The 25,094-nt window shown below is 32.8% G+C and overlaps 2 protein-coding genes and 1 long non-coding RNA gene across 9 annotated transcripts; all 3 read right to left on the reverse strand.

The window, feature by feature from the left end:
* Nucleotides 1-4,398: 4,398 nt before the first annotated feature.
* Nucleotides 4,399-7,658, reverse strand: LOC133681662 (protein ARV 2-like). 4 transcript variants are annotated; one of them, XM_062104761.1, is made up of 9 exons: nt 7,500-7,658; nt 7,365-7,412; nt 7,150-7,239; nt 6,866-6,911; nt 6,691-6,773; nt 6,495-6,589; nt 5,952-6,018; nt 5,740-5,815; nt 4,399-4,724 (listed from the first exon to the last, which is right to left on the reverse strand). In XM_062104761.1, exons 1-9 carry the CDS (start codon nt 7,617-7,619, stop codon nt 4,618-4,620), a joined length of 732 nt encoding a protein of 243 aa, XP_061960745.1. In that variant the 5' UTR covers nt 7,620-7,658; the 3' UTR covers nt 4,399-4,617. The 4 variants fall into 4 exon arrangements, with proteins under 4 accessions (XP_061960745.1, XP_061960744.1, XP_061960747.1 ...); XM_062104760.1 differs by having other exon boundaries at nt 6,691-6,769; nt 6,866-6,924; XM_062104763.1 differs by having other exon boundaries at nt 5,735-5,815; nt 6,691-6,769; nt 6,866-6,924.
* Nucleotides 7,659-13,732: 6,074 nt separating this feature from the next.
* LOC133681391 (uncharacterized) lies at nt 13,733-17,311 on the reverse strand. Its single transcript, XR_009836512.1, has 4 exons — nt 17,193-17,311; nt 16,998-17,065; nt 16,288-16,449; nt 13,733-14,119 (listed from the first exon to the last, which is right to left on the reverse strand). It is a non-coding gene; the product is annotated as an uncharacterized LOC133681391 (long non-coding RNA).
* A 240-nt stretch (nt 17,312-17,551) lies between these two features.
* On the reverse strand, nt 17,552-19,605 carry LOC133682074 (B3 domain-containing transcription factor NGA1-like). Of its 4 annotated transcripts, none has more exons than XM_062105327.1 (3): nt 19,246-19,603; nt 19,001-19,117; nt 17,552-18,899 (listed from the first exon to the last, which is right to left on the reverse strand). In XM_062105327.1, exon 3 carries the CDS (start codon nt 18,837-18,839, stop codon nt 17,853-17,855), a length of 987 nt encoding a protein of 328 aa, XP_061961311.1. In that variant the 5' UTR covers nt 18,840-18,899; nt 19,001-19,117; nt 19,246-19,603; the 3' UTR covers nt 17,552-17,852. The 4 variants fall into 4 exon arrangements, with proteins under 4 accessions (XP_061961311.1, XP_061961310.1, XP_061961308.1 ...); XM_062105326.1 differs by having other exon boundaries at nt 19,241-19,603; XM_062105324.1 differs by having other exon boundaries at nt 17,552-19,117; nt 19,246-19,605.
* Nucleotides 19,606-25,094: the final 5,489 nt, after the last annotated feature.

A 25,094-nucleotide genomic window follows, 5' to 3' on the forward strand; every position in this document is an offset into this window, starting at 1 on the left:
GCTTACACAAAAAACAACATCATCTCAACAGGCAATGAACTCCTTTTCTATTGTGTTTGTTATGACCGACCGATCCTTGTTCCTCAAGGATCAAGAGAGACACTAAGGTGTAGGACCCACCATAGAAGGATTTTCAGCATGATGGCCCTCGATACACCAGATTACTTGGTCCAACGACCATTGTAAACCTTGAGTGCTTGAGAGTGTCTGTTCGTCAATTTTCGTCCAGATCAAGTTTAACAGAGAGGAAGGGAACAGAGTTGTTAGCTCGAGCAAGGAAAGTTTTTTTTACAATAAAAAAAGCGTAGGTGAGAGGAGAGCACAAAGTGAAAAGCAGGAGGAAGTTGCTTTTCACAAGCTGAGGTCCAACCTCAGTTTTTGCGTGGGGCCCATGCCAAATAAAAGTGTGGTTTGAGATTACCAAACATCAAATTCCTGTGTTTATTATCAAATGCAGTCGCAGCCGCATTGCCAAACAACATCTAAATTTATTTGTTTGCGCAGTTGAAATGCAAAAGCAACCATAACAAAACAAACATTTGATAATGCTCCAAAACACAATTTATTTTTGGTTGGGCCCATTGAATTTGCGTTTAAAACGCAATTAAATTAAAAGCATCTCTCATCTCTTTTTTTCTTCCTCTGCACTGTTCATAATTAAACAACGCGAGTGAATTTTAATTCACTTGGGTGAACAGTGCTTTTTTTTTTTTAAAAAAAAAAACTAGTTTAGAGTCAATTAAATTTACTTGCATTGTAATCTTAATTTTATTCCTGATAATATTTTACCAAATTTTATTGCATGCTAAAAAAATCATGGAAACTGTAATTCTTGTCGAATGAATTTTGTACGTAATGAAATTGTAGATAATTTAATAAAACAATAAAAAATAAAAAATATTATTTATTTCATGATGTAATAGTAGTAGTTAAATATACAATATTTAAATTTAAAACCATTAATATATATATATATATATATATATATTATAATTATTTTATAATCTCAATTTAAAAAGTATTATTAACCAAACATATTAAACTATTTTTTGTTAAATCTCAACCAAACATATATAAATATCAAACCAACCTTAATTAAAAATAATTTTTATAAAATAATTTTTTTTAAACAATATTCATCAAAATTATCGTAATACCAAACAGACTAATGCAATCATTGAATCAACTCGGTGGTGTGATTAGAGTAGAAACCGGGCATGATAACCAATATGGTATCTTAAAAGGAACCCTTTTGAGCAATCAAATTTGTAGCCTCCGTGTTACCTGATCATTAAGAGTTGGACAAATAAGTTCATTTCAATTAATAATTTGACGGATACATCTCACATGTTAAGAGACGAAGGGCGCATGAAAGTGGGGAACATAAGAGAAAAATCAAGGAAACATAGGTGGAAAGAAAGATTATATTATGATTGGCAGCATCGAAAAATCAAGGAAAAAAGGAAGGAAAAGGAGAAACTTGTGGAGGAAGTTTAAAAAAGTAATGCTTGGACTGGCAATGGCAATGTATGAGCGTAGAAGACTTTTTTTTTTTATTTAAAAAAAAAACCTATCTATTAGTAATCTAATTCCTTAAAGAAGCACACTTGGGAGCTTCTTGATAGTTGCAGTCATGTCAGTACGGATAATTTGGACTGGAGGTTTGGCAGGGCACGTCACTGCAGGAGGGCTCCATTTTAACTGGTGAAAAGGTCGCATTCTCAAATCCCGATCCAAGTTCTAGCAATCTCACACTCATTCCCAGGTAGCGTCTCATGCAAGTAGACTGTAGACCCACCAACTAGTAACTAAACTTGGATTATTAACCAACAAAGACATAAATACCTTTGTACTTTTTTTGTTCAGTTTCAGTTTTAATTGGTCTAGTGGGGTTTAGGTTATGAAATCGAACACTATCCTTACATTCTAATACACTTTCACTCTTATAAAGGTTTGAAATTGAGACTTTTCTTTGAAAATGACAAGTCTAGCTAGTATTAATTACTGAACTATTCCCTTAGTTCATAACTACTTAGTTATCTCGAACATCAAGAACTAACGCTTACTTTTATGTTGTTATCCGTAGACCAAGGGATGCAAGTGCAATCTATATTTACTGGAAATGGACTGGGTTTCCAGTATCCCCATCCAACTCAGCAGCAGATCCACATGGAGCAGGGCCTCTCTTTAGAGAATACACCATTCACCAATGAGTTGACATTTCAGTTTGATGCTGATGATATGAAGATGTGGAGGAAACCATAAAGTTGGCAGATTCATTTCTTGATGAACCAGCCGGTTTTAGCTCCAGAAATGTGTTTGTCCGCATGAATCTAATTACTACAAACTTCAAACACTCCTCTCAATGATTCCAGTCCACCAAAGTCATTGAGTAGAGTAAATCGCCATTGAGTAGAGTAAATCCTGAAGGTATTGGTGACAATGACATTGAAGTTGACCATCTTGAGGTAAACAAATGTTCTCCAATGGCTATTGGAGAAAGTTTCTCCGAAGACATGTAAACTCAATAAATAGAACAGGAGAATATCATTGGGAAGCATTGCATGCTCATGTTATTTCAGTGTTTTCAATGATGTTCTCCTGTGGAATATAGATCTCATATATGTTAAGGAATAGTCTAGAGATCATAGATGCCTTCAAAGTAGTACACAAATTATAATCGTATGAATCCCAAAATAGTCCATGATTCTTTTATAGAATCTCCAAATAGAACAAAAAATTCATAGATCTTATGAAAAGAATAAACAAGATTCATCAATAGTCTATAGATCTTATATATGTCCAAGCAAAATGAACAAAGCAGGGTTGCATTGACATCTTACACAGGTCAAATACTCTAACTTCGCCGCATTCCTTTTATTTTGGTCATTTTGGGTTTCTTACTATTTAGACTTCTTGAGGAATGTAGCAAAATTTATATCTTCATACTCTTATTGCAGTCTTCCCAGCCTCTGGGAACTTCAAACTTTTCTGGTGGAAATGCCAGATGAAATGAATACTGGCTGATGCAAACCATTCAAGCACTTACTGAAACCCTGCCATCTGAAGAGATCGGTTCTTATCGTGATGAGATCCTAGTAACAGAGGCTTCCTCATCGGGATCAGATACAAAGAAATATATCTGTTGCATCACTTCAGTCCCTGAAGTTCCTGATTGGGTAACAACTAAATGACATAAGGTGAGGAAATTAAGTTGCATGTATAAAACTCGAAGAATAACTTATCTTTGGTGCTGAATTCAAACTTCATTTGATTTCTGCTTGCAGGCTCGAAATGCTAGAAAGCACTTCAATTCCAAAGATTTTCATCAGAAGGAAACATTAGTTACGGAGTCTGATCATGATGACACCGATGTAATGGAGGCTTCCTCAGTCGTGGCTTAGAATCAGAGAGCTATATCTCTTCCCTTGAACCAGTCCATGAAGAAGTTCCTGATTATGTAACAACTTGCGGACCACAATGCTACGAGGCAAGGCACTTAGGCTGCCTGTCTCTAGGTTCTGATCTGCCTTTGATTTATGCTGCAGGCCCTAAAAGCTACAAAGCTTGGTTACTGCCTTTGATCTGCCTCGGATGGAAAACTCTGTTAATTATGCCTCCGAAAGAAACCTTCATTATGGAATCGGAAAATGACTTGGAAATGGCTCATGCAGAAACAAGTTTGAAGTTGAGAACAATTGGTTCATCTGAAAACTACTGGATGTCTTCTTTCATTCACTTGGAAAAGTGTCCATTAAGCCACAGACAAAAATCCCCCATTAGTGAATGTTGTTGGATTGATTTGTGTTGTCTTCTTTATCCGTGTCTTCGGTACTCTTTTTATTATTACAATACGTCTCATACTAATTAATATTGTTAAATATAATTAATTAATATTAAGTATCACATAAAAAAATATAAAATCACTAACAAACTAACAAATTAGTATAGACATTTATTTAATTGGCCTATACATTCACTAACAAAAGAAGAAATCGACGTAAATGTTGTTGATAGTGACAATAGACTACCTTCTTCAAGTTTGGTTTTGAATAAAACTTTTTCCATTATATATAATTAGTGGTGATCGACATGTAAAGTCTAGGAGTACTAGTATATTTATTTTTTAAAATGTTTTCATTCAAAAAAAAAATCAAAATAATATATTATTTTTATTTTTTATAAATTATTTTTTATATCAGTGCATCAAAATAATTTAAAAACATCAAAAAAAATATTAATTTGAAGTAAAAAAAATAAAAAAAATTATAAATTTTTTCAAAAACACTTTCAAAACACAAAAACAAACAAGAAAATATCAACACAAATAAAAATATAAAAATCATGAATAGCAATTTTAATTAGTTACGGGTAGTTAACCTACTAAAAAAACCAGGCTTATAAAATATACTAGCTCAATTTCGAAATGCTTATAAAAGAATCCATCGGCTTTGACGGGGCTCCAAGACACAATTACATTTCTCGAACTTCAATATTTGCGATTCTGGGTTTAAAATCTGCATATGTTTAAAAATAAGACAAAAATAGTATTTTAACTGAAATGACTAAGCATAGCATGATGTGCTTAAAATACAATGAAAATGAACAATCAATGCTTTAAAATCTCAACGATCTCCGAGCGGGCCCCTGAGTGACAAGCAACTTAAGAGCCTGTGCACAGAAGCAGGCTGCAATGCATCTATTCATGGCTGAATCAGTGATCACTGCTTCATAAAAAAGAGCAAAGGTGTGTAAAACTACGAAGTTCATTTCAACTTCGATCAATAATCCTCCAACAATCCACTCGGAAAAAAAAAATCAGTTAGCAATATTCCAATATTTGACAGAACAAATCCAGCAAGATAAAAGTACTTCATGAAAGCAGGACAGTGTTCATAGGGAAATATTCTGAACACCGCTAAGCAAATGTTTGGGAACTTCAATATTAAGAATAAGAACTGAAAACAGACAGTGAGTAAAATTTTTATTGAAGTGCATTTCTAGACCTCCTACAAGTTAATGGGAATATTTGCTCTTTCTGCTAATTGTGCATACAAATACACGTGGACCCAAATATTCAGCTTTCTGCTAAACATATTTTCAATTATATAGCCAGGACCTAAAAAAGTATATAAATACTTAAAAGCTGCTATAGAAAACATATACTATATTTGAAGTATTAACAGTCCACATGTGGGATAGATTGCTACATAAGGGCATGTCCAAGGGATGTGATAAATGAAAAGCCAAAAGGAAAAAACAAAATTTTGGCCTTCATCTCTTATTTTTACTGCTCGAAGGAAAGAGCTATACCGGAGAGCCAAAATAACATTTCTGTGTTGGAGAGTCATTCCTACATATTGGACAAAAGTGCTAAAAGTTTGTTTAATATATTTTTATGCAAAAGAAGGGTTTTGATTGGACTTGTATTAGTTAGTTACACTTAATAAATAGTTTTATTAATATCAAATATATTAAAATACATATTTACACTATTCAAAAAACCATATTATTAATTTGGCTCTTCTAAATAGTATCGCATCTCCCCTTGGAGATGTGGAGATGCTCTAATAGTCTAAAATTTTGGTTTCACACTCAACCATAGACAACAGATTCGTGCCAGTCCACATATTGATGACTTGCTGCAGTAATAATAATTACTAGTATGGTACTACCATGAAAACTGGTGAATAAATGTTAAGCATAATTGTATTAGGGCAATGAATGCTTTTACCTAACCTTTTAATGCCACGGCGTTGGATGATAAAACAAATAAATCAATGATGAAGATTACAGAAGACGGAAATTCCCAAACCTGCGAAAATGCATGTTTAGAAAAGTTAGATTAAACCAAACTTCAAGCTCAAGCATTAAACAAGAACCAACTCCAAGAAGATTACAGAAGCTGAAAGAGTAAAAGTGTTGTCAATATGCTTTTTAGTAAGCCATACCATTGTGGCAATAAGAAAAATCTTGAAGTAACTTGAAACTAGGACGGCAAGCAAAATGTCTTTGCACCTGTGAAGTTAAAGGAAGACCAAGTCAAATTACACTATTCTTTTATTTTCTATGGTTGATGCAGATAATCTAGATCAAATATCACCAGTATAATTGTCAACAGAAGCGTACATAATTCTAAAAGTTCGGTAACAAAAACTACTTTTCTCTATTTTGCCTTATTTTGGCCATATCTCTTTAATGATCTTAGACATCTGTTTCACATAGACAGAGGTGTCAGACCACAAGTAGCCAATGATCATACACAACATCTATCCCAGTCCATTGTTATGCACGCATAAAAACAGATTTATAGATAATTATACTAATTTGGATTAAAAAAATCCCCCCTCAAGATAATCTCCATCATGAGTTTGTCCTAAAAAACAATGAGTGGCACACATGGCAGTTGATATTAGTGCTTCACACTCCTAATATTGCAAGTCCAAGAAATAAATGAAATGAAGAAACAGCATGATACCGAAATAAACATTTACCTGGAGATTTCAATCGATGTATTTAGCATCAGCCTCATTGAAAGAAGAAAAATACAGAAAAACACAAAGTTTCCGACAAAGACATCCACGATAATCTACATAAGACAGTAGCAAACCCACTTTTCAAGAACCACAGAGAATCCAACTCCAACTTTAAAGCTGAAATTTATCTCCAATTCCCACCGGCATTGCTAACCTCTTGGAATGTCCAAACAATTGAAGAAAAATTCATGGAAGAACCCCACTCTCCCTCATTTCTTTTCAAAAGCAGACTTCTATCTTTGATCATCAAGGCAGACAAAATACATCATAAAAGTTTAAAGGGGTAATTAAGTATTCAACAAGAAAATAACCAATATGAGAACGGATACAAGCATCCAGAAGGAGAAACGCAAAGATTGTCTTCCATAACGAACCCTGCAAAGTAGCCCTATGTTAGAGTTAATAACCCATATTCACCATAGCAATAATTACAAATACTGAAACAGAAAGTGCATAATTAGATATAAGTTTGCCCCCGCCAAAAAACTCTGATTAGAAGCATTAATATCCTCGAAGCATTCTGGAAGAATACACCATAAGAGAGTGTCCAAATTAAGAACGCAAAGCTTATAAACCGTAAGAAGCCAACATAACAAAAGGCAGCAGCTTGTACCTCAAAATTGACGGTATGCTGATTAATTACATTGAAGAGAAGATGTCTATACGCTTTTGTCTTGTGCAGAATCAGATCAATCAAAATAATCTACACCCATTAACCCAAAAAAGAAAAAAGAGACCTCTAAATCTTCACCAAGTGAACCCGAAAAAAGAAAGGATAAAAAAGCAATCCATAGCAAGTCAAGAATCAAAAGGGTATAATAAACTCACCATGAATTCACATTCGATGTACTCGTCTGCAACTGCTTTGCAATTCTCCTACAACAAGAACAAAGTTAAAAAAAAAAAAAAGAACAAAAAAAAAGAGGTAAAGTTGGGATATATAAATGAAAGAGAGAGATTTACACATCTCATGAGCCGAATATTGCCAGGTGAGTATTGGACGAAAAGAGTTTTGATCGGAAATCCACACTCTACACATCTAGGCTCCATCTTTTGTGACACTCTCGCTCTCTCAGTCTGCATTCTACAACGTTTCTACTGTTACTGGTTTTATTTATTTATTTTTATTTATTTATTTTTTGTAGTCTCTTTCGGGCATAAGCCCAAAGCGTATGGGCTATAATATGGACTTTCAAAGTTTGCTGAAAGCAACCATTCTAGGAATATCTTTTTTATTTTTCTTTTGGATGATTGCATTTTCTTCTTCTTTTTTTCTGCCATTGAAAAAGAAAAATTGAAGAATCTTCGCCGTTCATGATCATAATCCCGTTGCATAACACCTTCGTTTCTAGTTTCTAGAGAATCGATTGCTGAAATCAATTTGATTTTCAAAATTCTTTGCTTGAAGAAAATAAACAAGTATTATGTTTGCTTTGTGCAGTATTGTTTTCAAAATGGTTTGTCTCTTTTCTCATCTCCTTTTTATTTTATTCTTTAGAATAAAAAACCAAAAAAAGTGCTCTTTTGGAGGAGCAATTTTTCTTTCTTTCTATTTTTAATGAAAAATTGGAGTGTTTTTGTTAAATCTCTTTGGACAAACATTTCTAAATTGAAAGAAAAAAAAAGGCATAATTATTTTATAAGAGTATCTAACACCTTTAATTCAAAGTTGAAAAGGGAAGTAATTAATTCCCATAAAAAAAATTTAACATTGTTTTAACGATTCTCAAGGTCTCATAATCCTTTTTGTATGAATAAACTTCATGTGATTATAAATCTTTCTTTCAATATCTCTCAAACTAGAAGTCTTATATGTTCATGAGTCACATCAAAAATTTTGCTGGGTTTTTACTTCAATCCTAAAACAAGGCTAAAGATTTTTTGTCTAGGATTTCTTTTTAAAATTTGCTTAAAATAGAATTTTTTTTCAAATTTTTTTTTAAAACAATACATGCTTGACCTCTGGTTAAAGGTGCCAGCTCACCCTAGAAAGCCTAAGGCGAGCTGGGCGCTAGCTCGTTCTAGGCTAGGCCTAGGATAAGCAATTTTTATAGGCTAACCAATCCAAGTCACCCAAGCCCAACCCGACCTTTCTCTTTCTCCCTGTCTTTTCTTTCCCTTTACTTTTTATACAATCCTATATTTTTTTATAAAAAAATATTTATAGTGCAATAAATATATTCTCAAACCAACATTTTTATTAGACAACAACATCATCAATTATGTGACTTTTTTCATAGCCAAAGAAGCTCACTCTCTTATTTTATAAGGTGAGAATCTTGAACTATTCATCAGCGTAATACCAAGTCAAAACATCGATTTCTCTATGACACATACAAAAAAATATATTTTTCACTTTTTAATCTTTTTACACGTTTATCACTTTAATAACCAAACTCAAAAATTCATTTAAACATCAAAGAGTTTTTTTTTTTTTTACAGGCAACACCAATCCATCAGTCATGGAAAAGCCCAGAGATCCAGTGAAGTTTTTCTTTAACTTCATCATTGACATTATTTGTGGGAATCTCTAGAAAAAAATCCTTAATTCATTTCCTATCCAAAATTTTCTCATCCCGAACTTGATTTGAGATATTTCATAGATGATAACATGGAAACACCAAGCAAAAGAGTTACAAACCTTCCATAATCTTCATCAACTACAATTAACCTCTAACATTATGCTCAACAGATGAGAGCACTCACAAAAGCTGTTTTAACTTTCTAATAACAACTTAAGGCTCTTCCTATTTATCCATAAAATATACAACCAACTTTTCAATAGCCTTCTCCTCCCATTTCTCCTAAGTATAGGCAACTTAATTTTCTGAATGAAACTAAACAAAGTGGAAAAAAGCAAATGCTACACCCTCATAATTTTAATGATATGGTCTCGTTATCACGAGGAACATTCCTATGCGGGGTCATCTAGACAAGATCTACATAGATCAAAAGACAAGGTCATAAGCCATAACCTTTATCAATGACATTATTCTTCATTAGAGTCTCATTTCAGTAGTCTAGAGCTAAAAAAGCCATACAGAGCTAAAAAAGCCATACAGGGATGAGGAAAAAAATGATAAAAAATTTACACGTTAGGTAGGATATTCTCTATTATATCAAAGTGTGTTAAATACATGTATCCCTAAAGATTTTATAGTAATGAAGATGAATATAGACAACTACAATGACCTATCTAATTCTAGGAAACACATTCAAAATGTTCGAAACAGTCTTGAATTGGCAAGACACAAACACCATATGTAAAATTCTCCCTGCCACTTTTTATAGGTGTGCTCGAGCATGGTACTACAATCTAGAACCAAGTTTTATACTTAGCTTTGCTAACTTGTGCCATAAGTTAATTGCATGTTTTAGCACCGGCATACATATGAAAAAGAGCTCTATGATTTTTTTCCCATCACCTAATTAGAAAATAAAAGCACCAGGGTATATTTAAAAATATTCAATTAAAATGTGATTAAAGTGGAAAACTTGCTAGAACTTATAGTGAAAGAGACTCTCATTAGAGGGGTACATAATTACTCTTTATGGGAATAACTCTATGCTCTACCCAATATGAATCTCTTTAACATGTAGCAAACTATAAAGAATCACGTTTGCATGTAGGAAGTGAGCATGGCTATATAAGGGTATCCACACTTTTATAGAAAAAAAGATGAGTCTCTAAAACATGATAAACATCCCTCTTATGATGCACATGCATTTAGAAGTAATTCTAGGGGTCTTATACATAATAAATTAGTGTATCCAGAGTTGATGATGACTCCATTGAATACGATCAAGGCAAAGGTGTTAGTAGTAATTAAGGGAAAAGATTATATACAATATCTACCACCAATGAAGGGAGACACAAGAAAGAAAAACCTAAAAAGTATTGTTTATTCCACAAGAATAAAAGACACGACACATAAGAGTGTTATGCTCTAAAAAAGAAGGCTCATATCTAAAGGTCATCTTCAATAATTTATGAAAAAAGGCTTAAAAAATAAAAAAGAAGAAGAATTTGATGCTCCTCATAAGTCTGCTAGAAACTAATGTGATTTAAAAAGGAATATTGGCGGCCGGATGGAAATTATAATAAAAGTAAAAAGGCTTATAAAAAGCAAGTGCTTGTATCATGGATATCTAGAACCTTTAGAATAAGCCCATTATGTTTACTTATAAGAATGGGAAATGAAAGACATTTCCCTATGAATATGCTTTAGTTATCTCCATTATCCTGTTTAACAATAATATACATAGAGTATTTATTAATGATGAAAATGTTATGAACATCCTTTTATATATATATATATCAATTTGTCTATCCCATACAGAGCATGCATTAAAGTGTTGAAAGATAAATTATTAAAATTAAAAAACAACCAACTTGTAACAAAGTAAAAGTGAAGGGTATTATGTTTATCATTATAAAAAAATATATCTTATTGAATGTAATGTGATGAAGATCAAACCTTAAATGTTGAATTAAATGGTATACAAAAAGGAAAGGTTGTGTGAGTTGTTATATAAAATATATATGGAATCATTGTAAATATTTTAGGATTGATGAGTGAGAATGTAGTTTGAGATTAAATGTATGTTAGTACAACGAGATGGGTTGGGAAGCACTAAATAAGTTTGGAAACTTGATATTGAAATATAAAGGAGTAATAATGAATATAAAGGTTTAAATAATATAAGAAATAAAGAAATAAATAACATTTTTTATTACACATGTATGCATGCATGTATGATGTGTGTATAATTACAAGTTCACAATACATTGAAATGTTATGGAATTGTTATGAGATGTGAAAGGACTTAATGGATGAATAAATGAATTTATGGTATACCTGAAGCTATTATATGAAAATTTAATTGTGATGTGGTTTTATGCAGAAAATAACATATGAAATTTTGAAGGGTCTTATATAAGAGAGATTTTACTGAAATTTTATGAAATTAGATAAAATTTCTTGAGTAGTTCGTTTTAAAAGGATATGAAAGGTGTAATGGATGTCGTTTAAGAAAAGAAAATCGATAAGTAAAATCTGATAATATTTGTGGATACAATTGAGTTTTATAATGTGTTGGAATATCCATACTAACAAAAAAAAATGTGTTAATTTGTTTTTCATCTCTTATAGAGAACAAATTAAAGTGTTAAAATATAAATTATTGAAATATAAAAATAACGAACTTGTAACAAAGTAAAAGAGAAGGATATTGTGAAAATCAAATCTAAAATAGGGAAGTAAATGATATATAGAAGGAAAATTAAAGTTGTGCGAGTTCTTAATTATATAAAATGTATATGGAATTATTTTAAATGTTTTAGGATTGATAACTGCGAATGCAATTTGAGATTAATTAAATGTATGTTAGTAAATAAGATACGTTGGGGGTACTAAATAAGGTTGGAAACTTGGTATTGAAATGTTGAGTAATAAAGTTTTTTTTTTTTCAACATGGGAGAGAATTGATTTTGTTTCCTAATATGCAATAGAATGATTTATATATATCCTCTCATGATCATAGTCTCAAGAGAGAAACAAGTTCACTTAACAACTTTTCTTTATTAGACGGCAATATACACAAGTAACCAACTGTAGTGAACTCCCCAGTTAGTAAACCCAACTCGATGGATCGTTTGAGCTCCAACAGTTATATAGTGAACAACAGTACATCTCTATAGATTTCCACTGATAGAGGAAGAAGAAGAAAATAATTACTTTAAGTTGTTACCAAGTATCTATGAAGTACGCATTCCTTCCCCTGATAGAGGGAGAATTGGCAGCCAACAGCGCAGAACAATGGGCTGCGGCACAGATCATCAGTCTTAGCAACCTTTCTTCGTAAAAAATGAAGAAGAATTGCTGCCATGATCTTTCAGGTAGCTAATGTATACAAACCAAACTGCAACGACTGCGTGCAAATTAAGCTTCAAATGAGTAGTTAATTTTAGTAAATTGATAGGTAATACCCCCATGATCAACTCGCTATAGAACGATGGTCTGTAATTGCCCCGAGTTATTTTCATCGTAAGAAACTAAAGCGGAGTCATGGATAGATGTAGCCGTATACCGCCAGAGAGAGAAAGCAATAGCTAGGAGGGCATGCGGTACTTGCTACAATAAATGCACAGAAACAAGAACGTGGTCCATGCAGATTCAACTACATGTACAGGGAGTAGTGCTGTACATCACCCCCGTTCCTAATTCTGAGAGTGGGGAAAAAAAGGAGGACCAAACAGTGAAAGGAGCTTTAATCTCTTTTCCTTTCTTTTGTACCAGCTCACACATGTGGCTTCTTTATCATCATCAATTGTGCCTATTAAACCTAACCTATAAATACTGTCTTTATAGGCCGGGGAGGGGAGGGGAATGGAATGGGACTTCAATTTCAAGACTTAGAGTATGGGAATCTCGTTAGAGAAATTAATGAATCTTTTACGACAATAATTGGACCAAGTTGCTAATGAATCTTTATGACAATTAATAATGGTGGCCATGGTGCTCTCGTATTACTATATGTTTATTGCTCCAATAAATCTCCCAACATCCTCTATTAATTACCTTTATCAGATGTACTGTGATTAGCTTTTAATATATCATCATGCAACCTGCCATTACTGAATTGTATGCAGTAGCTTTGTTTCTTTATATATATATATATATATATATATATATATATATATATATTGAGCGTATTTGTGAGGAGTAATATTAATTAAGTCAATAATACGACAAGGGTTTGTTCATGTCCTGCACCACCAAGACATATATATTAAGCCAGAAAGACAATTTAATCTATGTTGTGTGTGCAGTATCCCATTGCCCCGTTCTCAAGGTCAAGCTACGTAGCTATTTATACAGTCGTAGAAATTGTGCATCAATGGTAAGAGGGGCAAGCACGCAGGCTTTTCTGAATTTTCTCTCAATTAATGCATGGTACTGTAGACTCTAGCCCAGCATCTTTGAAGCATATCTACAAGACCAGGCCGGGAACATACACGAATTAAGGGAAACTATTAGTGTACCTCTATATATGTGCATGTTAACACCATATATACATAGAGTTCTTCTTTTGCTGTTCTTCTGGTACTCATCAACAGTACGGAACTTGACTATCTCGAAGCTTGAACATAAAAACTATTTAGGTAGAGGCATGATTCGCATGAGATAACAATCTTTTGCATTGATTTGAGATTGCGTTTTTTATTTGAAATTGCTACGGCCTTGTCAGGAAAACGGATGAATAGCAGAAAGAAAGAACTGTACAGGTTTGAGCTCGGAGGCAAAATTTAAGTGAATAACCAACAATATATCTGGCTCCTTTTCTTCAAAAATAACTCTTATAAATGTGCTATTACAGGCAGCAGTACTCGTCAGCTGGTAAATCAGAAAGCTTGAGTTGCTCTTGGCTCATATGGCAAAGACTCATGATCGGTCGGAACTCCTAATGCAGAGACATCAAAGCTAGTGCTTGCCATTCAATTATTGGTGATAGCGCATTCTTATAATCCAACAGTGGAAGAGTCTTAAATTAATAATATTTCAAAAACACTGCATGTACAGCTGCAAACGGAAAGATATTGTAAGGAAATGCTCAGCAAGGACAGATACATTTTTCTACAGTAGGTTAGCTGGCGGGGAAAATGCAAATTCCGATTAAAATACATCATCTTGATATTGTTACTGATGTAAAATGAATAATAGATCAACTCTGCATTTTCATAACGGGGATGGCCAGTGTATAGTGTAATATTTCAATTTAAGGCTGCGCCAATCACTGTAGTTCTTACAAGAACTATACATGCATGTAAAGACAACCCTTACCGCCGAACCATTTTCAACTACGGAGACAAAACGATCATAGCTAAGAAGAATGATAGATTGAAAGGCTTATTTAATAACATAATGCAGAAGACTATAGTCAGTATCCTATTGCGCAAGCAATTGATATGAACTTCATAATTGTTCAATGAAAACTCAAAGATGATGACACTATATATAGCCCATATATAGTTTTATTTAAATAAATAAATGAATGAAAAAAACAATTTCGCTGCAAATCATAATAATTAGCCAGGTGCTTTGGAAGGACACCGTGGGTGATTACTGGATTTACTCCCCTCTTGTAGGTTCGAATATAAGGAAATTGGACATAAGAAGAAAGTTTCTTATGGAAATTAACACGACTGGGAGAATATTATCATGATTATGCATTACTAAAAAAAAAAATGAAGATAAAGAGAACTAGATTTGTTCACATGAATCTAGATAAACTGTTAGCTCCTTCCTTCTGACTCGGTCAGCCATGAAAGTTATCCATAAGAAATATATATATATATATATATATGAAATAAGGCAAGCTATTTAATCTTTTTCTAGACTTAATTATCTGTAATTAGGTTCTTCTTTTGTTACATTAATTTATAATGCAAGTAAAACTAATCATTTCAACTCAAAAATTTTTAGACTTAAAAATTATATAGTTCCACATTACTTATATTATTAATTAATTTTAATTAAAAAAAAGAATGAAGATGATGAAATTCAAATGCATGACCATTTAATCATTAATGTTCTAAACTTCAAAATATAATTTATATTATTCTATAAAAATAATTATAACAATAATAATAAGTTATTCAACTAATTAAGTAATTACATGAGCAATTTTCAATGGTATTTTGCGATGGAAAGCAAGTGGACTCTCGAATATATATGTAACAGCGTTGGTCTTAAAAAAAAAACAAGAATTATGTAATTATATAGATTCATAGAGCAATTTTGCATTGCATACATAATAATCATTATTATATATTGTGGCTAATTGGCTTCATAACTATTTAAGTCTAATGCAATCAATGTCTTCTCTGTTCTTGTTTTATTTTTTAATTGAGAAAACAGCATGCTTCCATAAAACAATCCATGGTCAATGGACGCAGACGACACATGCTTCCTCGCTTACTCTGAAATCTTGATAAATGCATTTCCACCACATGCCGTTTTATTATCTTAATTATGATCACTGCTCCAACTACGTACTTTGAAGTCACAACTGATCAAGAGTCCAAAATAACGGATGAGTTTTGAGGCTCCAAACAATATTTTTGGCACAACCATATATCTACTTCACCAGACGGACGGGTCATACTTCCCAATTAACTAATAGAACATATATAGGAATTAAACACACGTACATGTATATTCCAACCAAAACATGTTGTATGTCTTCCAATATTCAGCATGTGCATCAATTGATCTAATTTTTTCAATTTGTACTTAATACTATCACCCCCCCCCCCCCACAGATTATGGTCATTAAGTTCCCTAATTAAGAGTGATTTTTTTTGCAAATGGTAATTTCTTATTGATGATGAATCTAAAGACGTTTTGGTTTCTAATTTTATTCAGCAGGTATTTCTAGCGACCATACGGTGTTAAAAAAAATGCAGAGTTTCTAACAGAAAAGCTATTCAACAAACTTCCATAAATGAAGAGTCCAAGGATTTTATAATAATGTTTTTGTGGATTTATGGTCTTCATGTGGTCCTTTTTTAAGCTTAATGCCCAAGTTAATGCTCTTTTCTGCAATTTAATTAGAAACATAATACTCAAGCAGCTTCCGATGATATTCTCTCTAAGTTAAAAACATGAATTTTTAGGTCTTGAAGTATGAATTAAAAGCAAAAAAAAAAAAAACAAACTGGGAGAAGATTTGTTGGCAGTACACATACCATGAAAGTAACTTTCAGGAACTATCCGAGAAGGCAGTAATTCCAACTTCAAAATGACAGCATTGAATACAGACAGAACCGAAGGTCACTTCAAAATGTTTATGGGCTGTGAAGATGCTGATCATGTAAAGACAGGTGTATCTTGAATCCCACATTCATCATCTGCACACACACACAAAGAACAATATGCTTCATTTCCAAATCAACAAACTAAACAAAGTGGTAAATAATTAATTCAAGAAGGCTATGATCGTTAAATATATAGTAATTAGTAGATAGATTGTACTTGGAAAAATTAAAAAGAAAAATACAGTTTTAAGGAGAACCTGCAGCTATAAGTACTCTTCATTAGTTTCTCTTCTTCATGATTGAAAATTTGTGTGTGTGCAAACAATCACTACATTAAAGAACGACCTGACAAAGAATTAATGCTTGTAGGCTTTGCAATAACGAAAACATAAAGTCACCAAAGAGCCCATTAAATGTCCAACTGGTTAAGTTAGGAAGGATAACCAATGTAAACAATGTTAGAGCTAGATTCTAAACTTAGAACCATAAGATATACAATTTAACCATCATATAAAAACAGAATCACACAGGATATAGTGCTTTCTTTGACCTCAGATTTCCATACATAAAATGGGCTTCAAAAGACATTAAACAAAGCACTTAATCGCTTAAAAAGATTCAGTGGTGTCATGACTCCTTACGTGATAAATCTCTTTCAGCAGAAAAGCAGTTTTTGATTGTGTTTGCTGCAATCCAGACAATAAGATGGCTGTAAAAGAAAGAAAACATATATCTATTACCGAGAAAGATATGTAACAATGCGATACTAGTTTTTAAGATGTAGAAAAATTGATTAAAAAGAAATAAAGTTAAAAGAGTAAGAATACAGAAGCTACCTTTTACAGCTGCTGAAAACTTTCTGCCCAAAACCTGCAATCCAACTTAACTAAGCAGCAGCAGGAATTTAACCCAATATGGTATTAAAAAAAAAAGAAGAAGATAAAAACAGAGAGAGAGAGAGAGAGCTGTAGGAAGAACTTTCGACTATATATATATATATATATATATATATATATATATATATATATATATATATATATATATATATATATATATATCCACTCTCAAGCAATGTGCCATAAAATGCGTCATCGAGAGAGAGAGAGAGAGAGAGATAGCAAGTAAGCTTGAAATAGTTGATAGCTAAAGAGGGAACAATATTAACCCAAACAAACTGGGCAGACACCATTGCATGTAGACAATTAATATATTATATAGCAATAAGTTAAGTCACTACTAAAGGAAAAACAATGATGGAAATATTCCTGATATTTATCTGTATATATGTATTATACACAGTTGAAGGATTTGTCGAACTCCACATTTCTTGCACCTCTCTTCCATCTCTTGCTCTTCACAATATACCCAAAACCGCGTCTATTAATCTACCGACAATATTTAAACAATCGACAAAAAGAAACTCAAAGAAGGCTAAAACTTATAAATTGCTAGAAACGAAAGAAATGGGATCTTCATCACTTGATGTGCAGGTGTGATCAAAGATCCAAATCAAAAGATAAGGAAGCCTTTCCTTTCTTTGAAAACTCAGCTTGCATTGGAGCACCAGTGGGTTCCCTTACTTGGAAAGGAGGAGGGAGAGAAGAGGAAGCCAAACGAGGGGAGAGTGAATCCAATGTGCCATGTCTGATCATTGTAACCGAAGATGACGGGTCATTTTGTGTAGGACACTCCATGTTTACACCAAACAGCCTGAGCCGCTTCCCCACAGTCTTACCATGAACAACTGGCACTGAGTCTATCACCACTGGCACATGACTTCCCCCTTGTTCATGCACTGCCCCAATTGGAAGCGTACTCGCCGGCGGCCTTAAGTAATACTGCGCTGCATTGCCATAACTAATGTTGGACGGTTGATGATAATGATACTGATGATTATGGTGTTGATGTTGTTGATAAGGATGAATGCTGTAATTCAAATGTTGCAATTGAGGTTGCTGCATGGGTAAATTAGATTGGGGCATGGAGTACAGCCTGCCCCACCGCAAGGATTGTGGATAGTGTAGCTGATTTTGGAGCTCTAAATGTGAGAATGATGTTGGATCTGGTGCATTAGGCCTGCGTCGCCAGTCTATGAAAAGACGGTGCTTGCCTGTCTCACCAACACCGCGTTGGAACGACACAATATCACCTGCATAAAGCCTTTTCTCTTTGACAAACCTGCTCCAGCCTTTGGTCATTACATAGCTTTGACTACTATTCCAATACGAGTATCTGAACCGCCATGGCTTGCCGTTCCGGTCTTCAAAGTTCAAGAGGAGGCCTTTTTCATTCGATGAAGAATCAAGAGGGAAGTACCTCTCTGCGTGTTGCTTTGGTATAACAAGACGATTTAGTTTGCCTACATCACTTGGGGTCACTACTTTGTCAAACATGTGCTCTCTCTCAATAGACTCACTAGCACCGCCACCAGCATCAGTACTAGAGCTCTCACTTTCGTTGTTATTTCCCAAAGATAATTCCATGAACTCTAGCTTCTTGACAAATTTGAGAGATGGTTCTTGGGTTTCGCTATCTTGCCGTGGCTGATCAAATAAACGAGGCCACAGATTCTGGTGCTCAGGAAGAAAATTTTTGTATTTGCTAGAAGAAGATGATGTACAAGGAGAAGCAAAGGGAAGCTTACTTGACATGGCTTCCTCTTCTTCTTGTTCTTCTTTATCAAAATACCCTCTTTCTCCTCCAACAAAGTTCATGATGATCCACCAAAGAAATTCTTGAGCTTCTTATGATCGCACTAGATCTTGAATAACAGAAATCAAACAACCACAATAAAAATAATGATTGAAAAGAAAGAAAGTTAAGATGGAAAAAAAAAAAGGTGGGGTTAGGACTTTATAGCGAAATGAACAAAACAAGGCCTCACCTCACCTGGAAAAGAAGATTTGGTCTCTCGTTCAGAAGATTTTCTCTTTCAAAACTGTGAGGCCACAAACAAGAGAAGCTAAAGGGGAGCAATCTAGCTCAGTACAAACTAACCAAAGAGTCGGTGCCTTCTTCTTTGACCAAAAAGGAGCTCTCAAAACCCTAAACAAGACAAGCCAGTTGGTAATTCGGTATTGGAATGAAAGAAAGCCAGTTGTTCATCATGTGGTTGACCTAGCTACCACAGAGGGAAAGAGAGAGAGAGGTTTTTTTTTTGCTTCCCGGTTATAGTTTCCAAGAAGCTTCTCTCTCTACAAGAGATGCAGCAGAAGTATTTTCTTGCTTTTTTCTGCTCTTATTAAAGAAAGACCCATGAGGATTGAGAATTGAAAGAGAAGAGTAATGCGTAGGGGCCCATGAATGATCTGGTTCGGCTCATGTGAGCTTGTCTTTTTCATCATTTTTGTGTTTTCTCTGTATATCGTCTGCACCATGACCCAAGACCGAGAGAATTGGCCGGTTGGTTTTATTCGGAGGCGAGTGAATCAATCAAATTATCTAGAATATTTGTAAAAATTCATCCATAATTAAACCTAATGGTTTTTTGAATTTTATAGATATTTTTGCTAGAAAATTTTAAAAGAATTCGGTTTTGGTTTTAGAATTTTTTTTCTTGAAAATAAATAAAACCAAACCAAAAAAATTCATTATAAACTAAAAGCTAATAAATGACTAAATGGGATTTATTTGATTCTTGAAGTTGTAAAATCAAACAATATCCAGTACCGGTTCAGTTTTTTTTATTCGGTTTAGTTCCATTTAATTTTTTTCAAGAAAAATCAATCAACTCGGTTGAATTTTTTAGTTCAAACAGCAATCACGATAAGAATTGCTTCTTTATTTTTTTTTTCTCCCTGGATGGTTATTTTTGGGGTGGGTGTTCTATTTTTCTAGAGAAGGGCACGTTCAAGTTAGGTTTTAAGTTTTGACTTTGGTGCCATTGATTAATGTGTGCTGGTCCTGCAGGGAGTGAGAGAGAAAAAGGTTGCGAGGGGAAACAGACAGGCCTGGCGCCCTCTTATTCTCATCCTCATCCTGACGAGATAGATATCATAGATTCCTCTATTTTATCTCATACATGATTATACAAAAAACCAAACTCTCATTTAGGGTTATATTTTCTACTTTTGAAAATTAGCTAGAAGACCTATATATCTTGCACTAATTGGAATTATATACCCATTAATTAATATTGATTACCCCCTCTAAATTATCATTAATTGCATATCAGAACTCCAAATTGTATTAATTAGGAATTTGAGAATGAATATAAACACAATCTACATACTATACATCACGATATATATGAAACAAATCTCTCATTGAGCTAGGGCTCAAGTTATGTTAGTTAATTTTCTCAGAACCCAAATATTGACATCACTGTTTCATCGATCTTCTTTAGAAAGGTTTTCAAGTTCAAACTTCTCCTATACAGCGAGAAACATGAAACAAGTTTTGGGATTAACAATCTTCATTCATGGAGATTATTTATTTGACCTAATTACTCAAAAACAAAAACTGAAAAACATATTATTAAGTGTGTGTGTGTGTGTTCAAGTCCTGGAGTTTTTATTCTTAGACATGTGCAAGAGAGGGGTAAGAAAGAATCTGCCAAGGAGCGCAGGGTAAGAAAGGGGCAGGCCTAAGCTAATAGTAAAACATGCTAAAAGATTAATAAAAGAGAGAAGGGCTAAGAGCTTAAGATCAGAAAGGAGAAGAAGGAGAAGATATCAAAGCACATATATTTCGCAACATTTCAAATGTAGGAATCACTCAACATGCAAAGGGCATAGAAGAAAACGTCTACTAAGTACAAGGAGTTGCTTGGAGTTTGATCAGTCTTCATGGTTGGCTCGATTCAACTTTCAATGCTATAGGTAGTTATACGAGGGAGAAGAGAGGAACTACTGGTTTGGCAATGGAAGAACTCTGAAATGGACGGAACCTGTGGTTGAACATGTCACACGTTTCCTCGTTAGTCTATTATTACGTACAAATTTATCCCAAATTTGATGTTCTAGTACAAAATATCTACGTAATAACAGCCAGCTCATGTTTTATTTTTGTATTGATATACAATTGTATCGACAGAAGCAAGTTCTATCAGCATGTGTATTATGATAACATATCCTAGATCGATTTTAGATGGACTGGCAAGAGGGCTGTCTCTAATTCATCAATCATCTCACTCTTGAAAAGCTCATCGTCTCTCTATCTAATTTTTTGTGTCATTAATTACGCATGGATCGTTGGTGAATTCACAAGGTCCAGTTTTTGTGTTTTACGCGTGGATCGTTGGTGAATTTTCCTGTTGATCTGATCATGGTTAATCCAACTGCATCATCTAAAGTTGCTTTGTAAGGTACATGATCACTAATCAAGTGATGTGCCTATATATGTGGTCCTGTTCGATCTTCCACTTTATGGGTTTTGACGGAGCCTCCTGCAGCAGGCACCATATGTTTTATTTATTTATTTATTTATAGATTATAGATGCCGGTCAGAAATTCTAACGACCTGATATTGCTTTGATAGTTACTCCACCAAGTTGTAGAGATAAAAAGAAAGAAAAAAAGAAGACTGGTTAATACATAGAAGGACTGCATCAATTTTATTTTGAATTTATATCTAAAAGATATGAATGAGTAAAGATATATTAATTAGTACTTCTCAAAATCATTTCAAGTATTTTTATCTTCCTTTTCAAAATCATTTCAAGTTTATAGTTTAATCATTATTCTCAAGAATCTCAAATAGTGTAAATTTCTTTGATGTGTTTACTTAGTTAAGGGTTTTCCATTTTTTGAAATATAAAATAAATCATGTGCTGTATATGTTTAATTGAAAGTAAATCTTCCTAACTTAAAAACACGTGTTTTTAAATTTCTAAAAAACTAGAACTTACTGAAATTTATTTTTCAGATTCTTCACTTTAAAATGTAAGGATCATGTTTTGTTTGTACCTTGTATGATGTTAGTATACTTTATATTATTCCTTATTTATTTTATTCAAGAATTGATGGCTATCGTCATTTTTGTTCTATTTTTTGCACGTAGAAGATGATAAAAGAACCAAAAATCGTATAAAATCTATGCACATCTCTCATAGAAAAACATCTATCCACATCTTATATTTAAGCCAGTGATATTGAAGATACTTGAAATTAAATTTTATCCATATATTTTTAAAATATAAAAATGTACATGGGGCATTTTGAATGCTTAATGATAATGTCTCAAAAAAATCCAAGAAGTTTAAGAGTAAGATTTATGTGTTAAATAATCGGTTGATCTCTTGGTCCTAGCAATTTGATTCATTCTTTCTAACCAGGTGGCCGGTGCCTAGTAAGCCAAGATGGTCGGTGACCGATATATGCAAAATATCTCTTTTGATATAATTATAAATTCTCAGATGTTTAAATAAGTATCTTTTTAGAAAGAGATTGAAATGCTATTATAGAGAGAGAGATGCTTAGAAAATATGAATGCAATAAAGAATAGAGATTTGTGAACCTAGAGTTTAAAGGATTCATGAGGTATTTATAGCCCATAAGTCTTGTCTTTTTATGAAGAGAAGGAACTAGAAAGTAGTTTTTTTTTTAGTATCAATGAGAGATAAATATCTTTTATACATTATTAATATTGATGGAAAAGTAGTAGGTTTAGAAGATTTTTATACATATAAGGATGTTAAGAGATGAATATTTTTAACTTAACATTTTATGTTAAGGGTCACAAGAATAAACAAACAAAATCTCGTGGCTGAATATAGGGCCTGAAAAGATCATTAGTTTTATATCCATTTGAGTTTGGCATGATGTCGAGTCCATAGATGTTGGGTTTGGTAACTCGTTAAATCAATATGTAATTGGACTCAGTACATAGTTAAGTTCAAAGATGTTGGGTTTTGACAGCTCGTCAAAACCACATGTACTTAGGCTTGGTGCATAACGAAGCTCAAGGATGTTACGTTGAGAAACTCTCAGGCTCACGTGTACTTAGGTTCAACGCATAACTAAACCCAAGAATATTGGGTCTGGTAGCTTGTCAAACTCACATATACTTGAGGCTCGGCGCGTAGCTGAGTCCAAGGATATTGGATCTAGCATCTTGTTAGACCCACATATCAAATCCATATATATATGAAGATAATGGGTTTAACAGCTCACCAAACTTGCTTGTACTTGAACTCAACGTGAAGTTGAGCTCTAAAACGTTGGGTTATCACTTAACTTTTGCCCTTTTAAAACATGGATTCGGACAAAAATAACATATATAAAAACACATTGATCAATCACTTAATAATCAAGAAATTAAATCAACTATGTATACTTTTATTAAAAAATTAGATTAGTTTTGTATGATTAAAGAATGTCAAATATCTTTTATGAACATGTTTTCATGTTCTAATATTTTTTTATAATAATAATAAATAAATAAACATGTTTTCATGCTCTAGTATTTTTTTTTTCTATGAACTTATTTTACGAGGAATTAAATCTTCAATACTAAATGTACAAGGTTATGTATATTTTAACCCATAACACTAAGGAACTCGGTTTCTTATGTTTCCTGTTTATATAAATAGTGATGTATCGTAATTTATATTTTTAATTGTTTTAGAACAAATCCAACTCTCAGCTTAGTCGGTGCATGACAAACAAGACATCACGAGTGTGAAAGCTGGGAGGTATGCTTATTTTTCAAGTTATGATAGATGACATGTCATTTATCATATTTTTTCAAAACAGTAAGCGGTGGACAACGCACTCGCATTTGGGCTAGATGTTGGGTATATCCCTTTGATTGCTTTTTCTTATTTTTTTTTTCTTTGGATTTTGTTTTTTTTTACACTTCATAACACATTTACTAAATTCACTTACTCTTATTTTTTATATAATTCGTAAATACTATTATAAGTTTTTGTTTTTATTTTAATATTTTTTGCTCAATTATTATGCATTTGATTTGGAAATAATAATACTAATAATAAATAGTATTATTATTAGCTCCCTAACAATGTTTATAGTTTTAGCTCAAAACATAAAACAAATTAAAATTTGATATCTTTAGAATAATTTTTTAAATTTAGACCCAGCTTAATTTTATTTTTTAATTCTATCCCCTGCGAGTGGGCAACGTGAAATGGAATAATTTAATTCCCCTCTTTTAGCCATTTTCGCTCACTTCCATGCTAGTAATTAATTATATAGAATTCACTCCCTTCATTCCGCGGCTAATTAAATTATAACTCATCATTGCAACTAATCAACAAGAACTACAAATCCATGGGCAAATATCAAACACTACGACTGTGAAGTTCTCTGGAATGTGGAGATGCGACCACTTATATTTCAATTTTTTTTCTTTTATTGAACTCGAAGCTTATTTAAGGAAAAAAGGACACTGATACAGTTTAGCTACTCCTTAATTCTACTAGATTATTGATATACGATGCGTTGCAGATCAGATCAATATTTTTAAGATAAAAATATATTAAAGCATTACTAATATAATCTATAATAATAAAGAATTAATTATAAACTCAATATATATTGAACTAAATATTTTTAAAATATTAATATGAAAACATATTGGATGATATTTTTTAAAAAATATTAACACAACGATGTATTGAATCAACTTAGTCTAACATATCAAATCTTTGATCTTGATCATGAAACCAATATAACATTATAAAAAAAATCAAAATAAATTATGAATGTTAATTTCTCATCAACTTAATGTTGAATGATGAAATTTAAAATATATATATATATATATATATATTAAAT

Source organism: Populus nigra, chromosome 2, assembly GCF_951802175.1.
Source record: "Populus nigra chromosome 2, ddPopNigr1.1, whole genome shotgun sequence".
In the NCBI taxonomy this organism is placed as follows: domain Eukaryota; kingdom Viridiplantae; phylum Streptophyta; class Magnoliopsida; order Malpighiales; family Salicaceae; genus Populus; species Populus nigra.

What these genes read in the sequence shown, in the direction of transcription:
- LOC133681662 (XM_062104760.1), bottom strand. Translation starts at nt 7,619, where the DNA reads ATGCAGACTGAGAGAGCGAGAGTGTCACAAAAGATGGAGCCTAGATGT. An exon ending in GTTTCTCCTTCTGGATGCTT is followed by an intron (nt 6,770 to 6,865) that starts GTATCCGTTCTC and finishes GATCAAAGATAG; the next exon opens with AAGTCTGCTTTTGAAAAGAA. An exon ending in ACATCGATTGAAATCTCCAG is followed by an intron (nt 6,019 to 6,494) that starts GTAAATGTTTAT and finishes TTAACTTCACAG; the next exon opens with GTGCAAAGACATTTTGCTTG.
- LOC133682074 (XM_062105324.1), bottom strand. Translation starts at nt 19,070, where the DNA reads ATGAACTTTGTTGGAGGAGAAAGAGGGTATTTTGATAAAGAAGAACAA.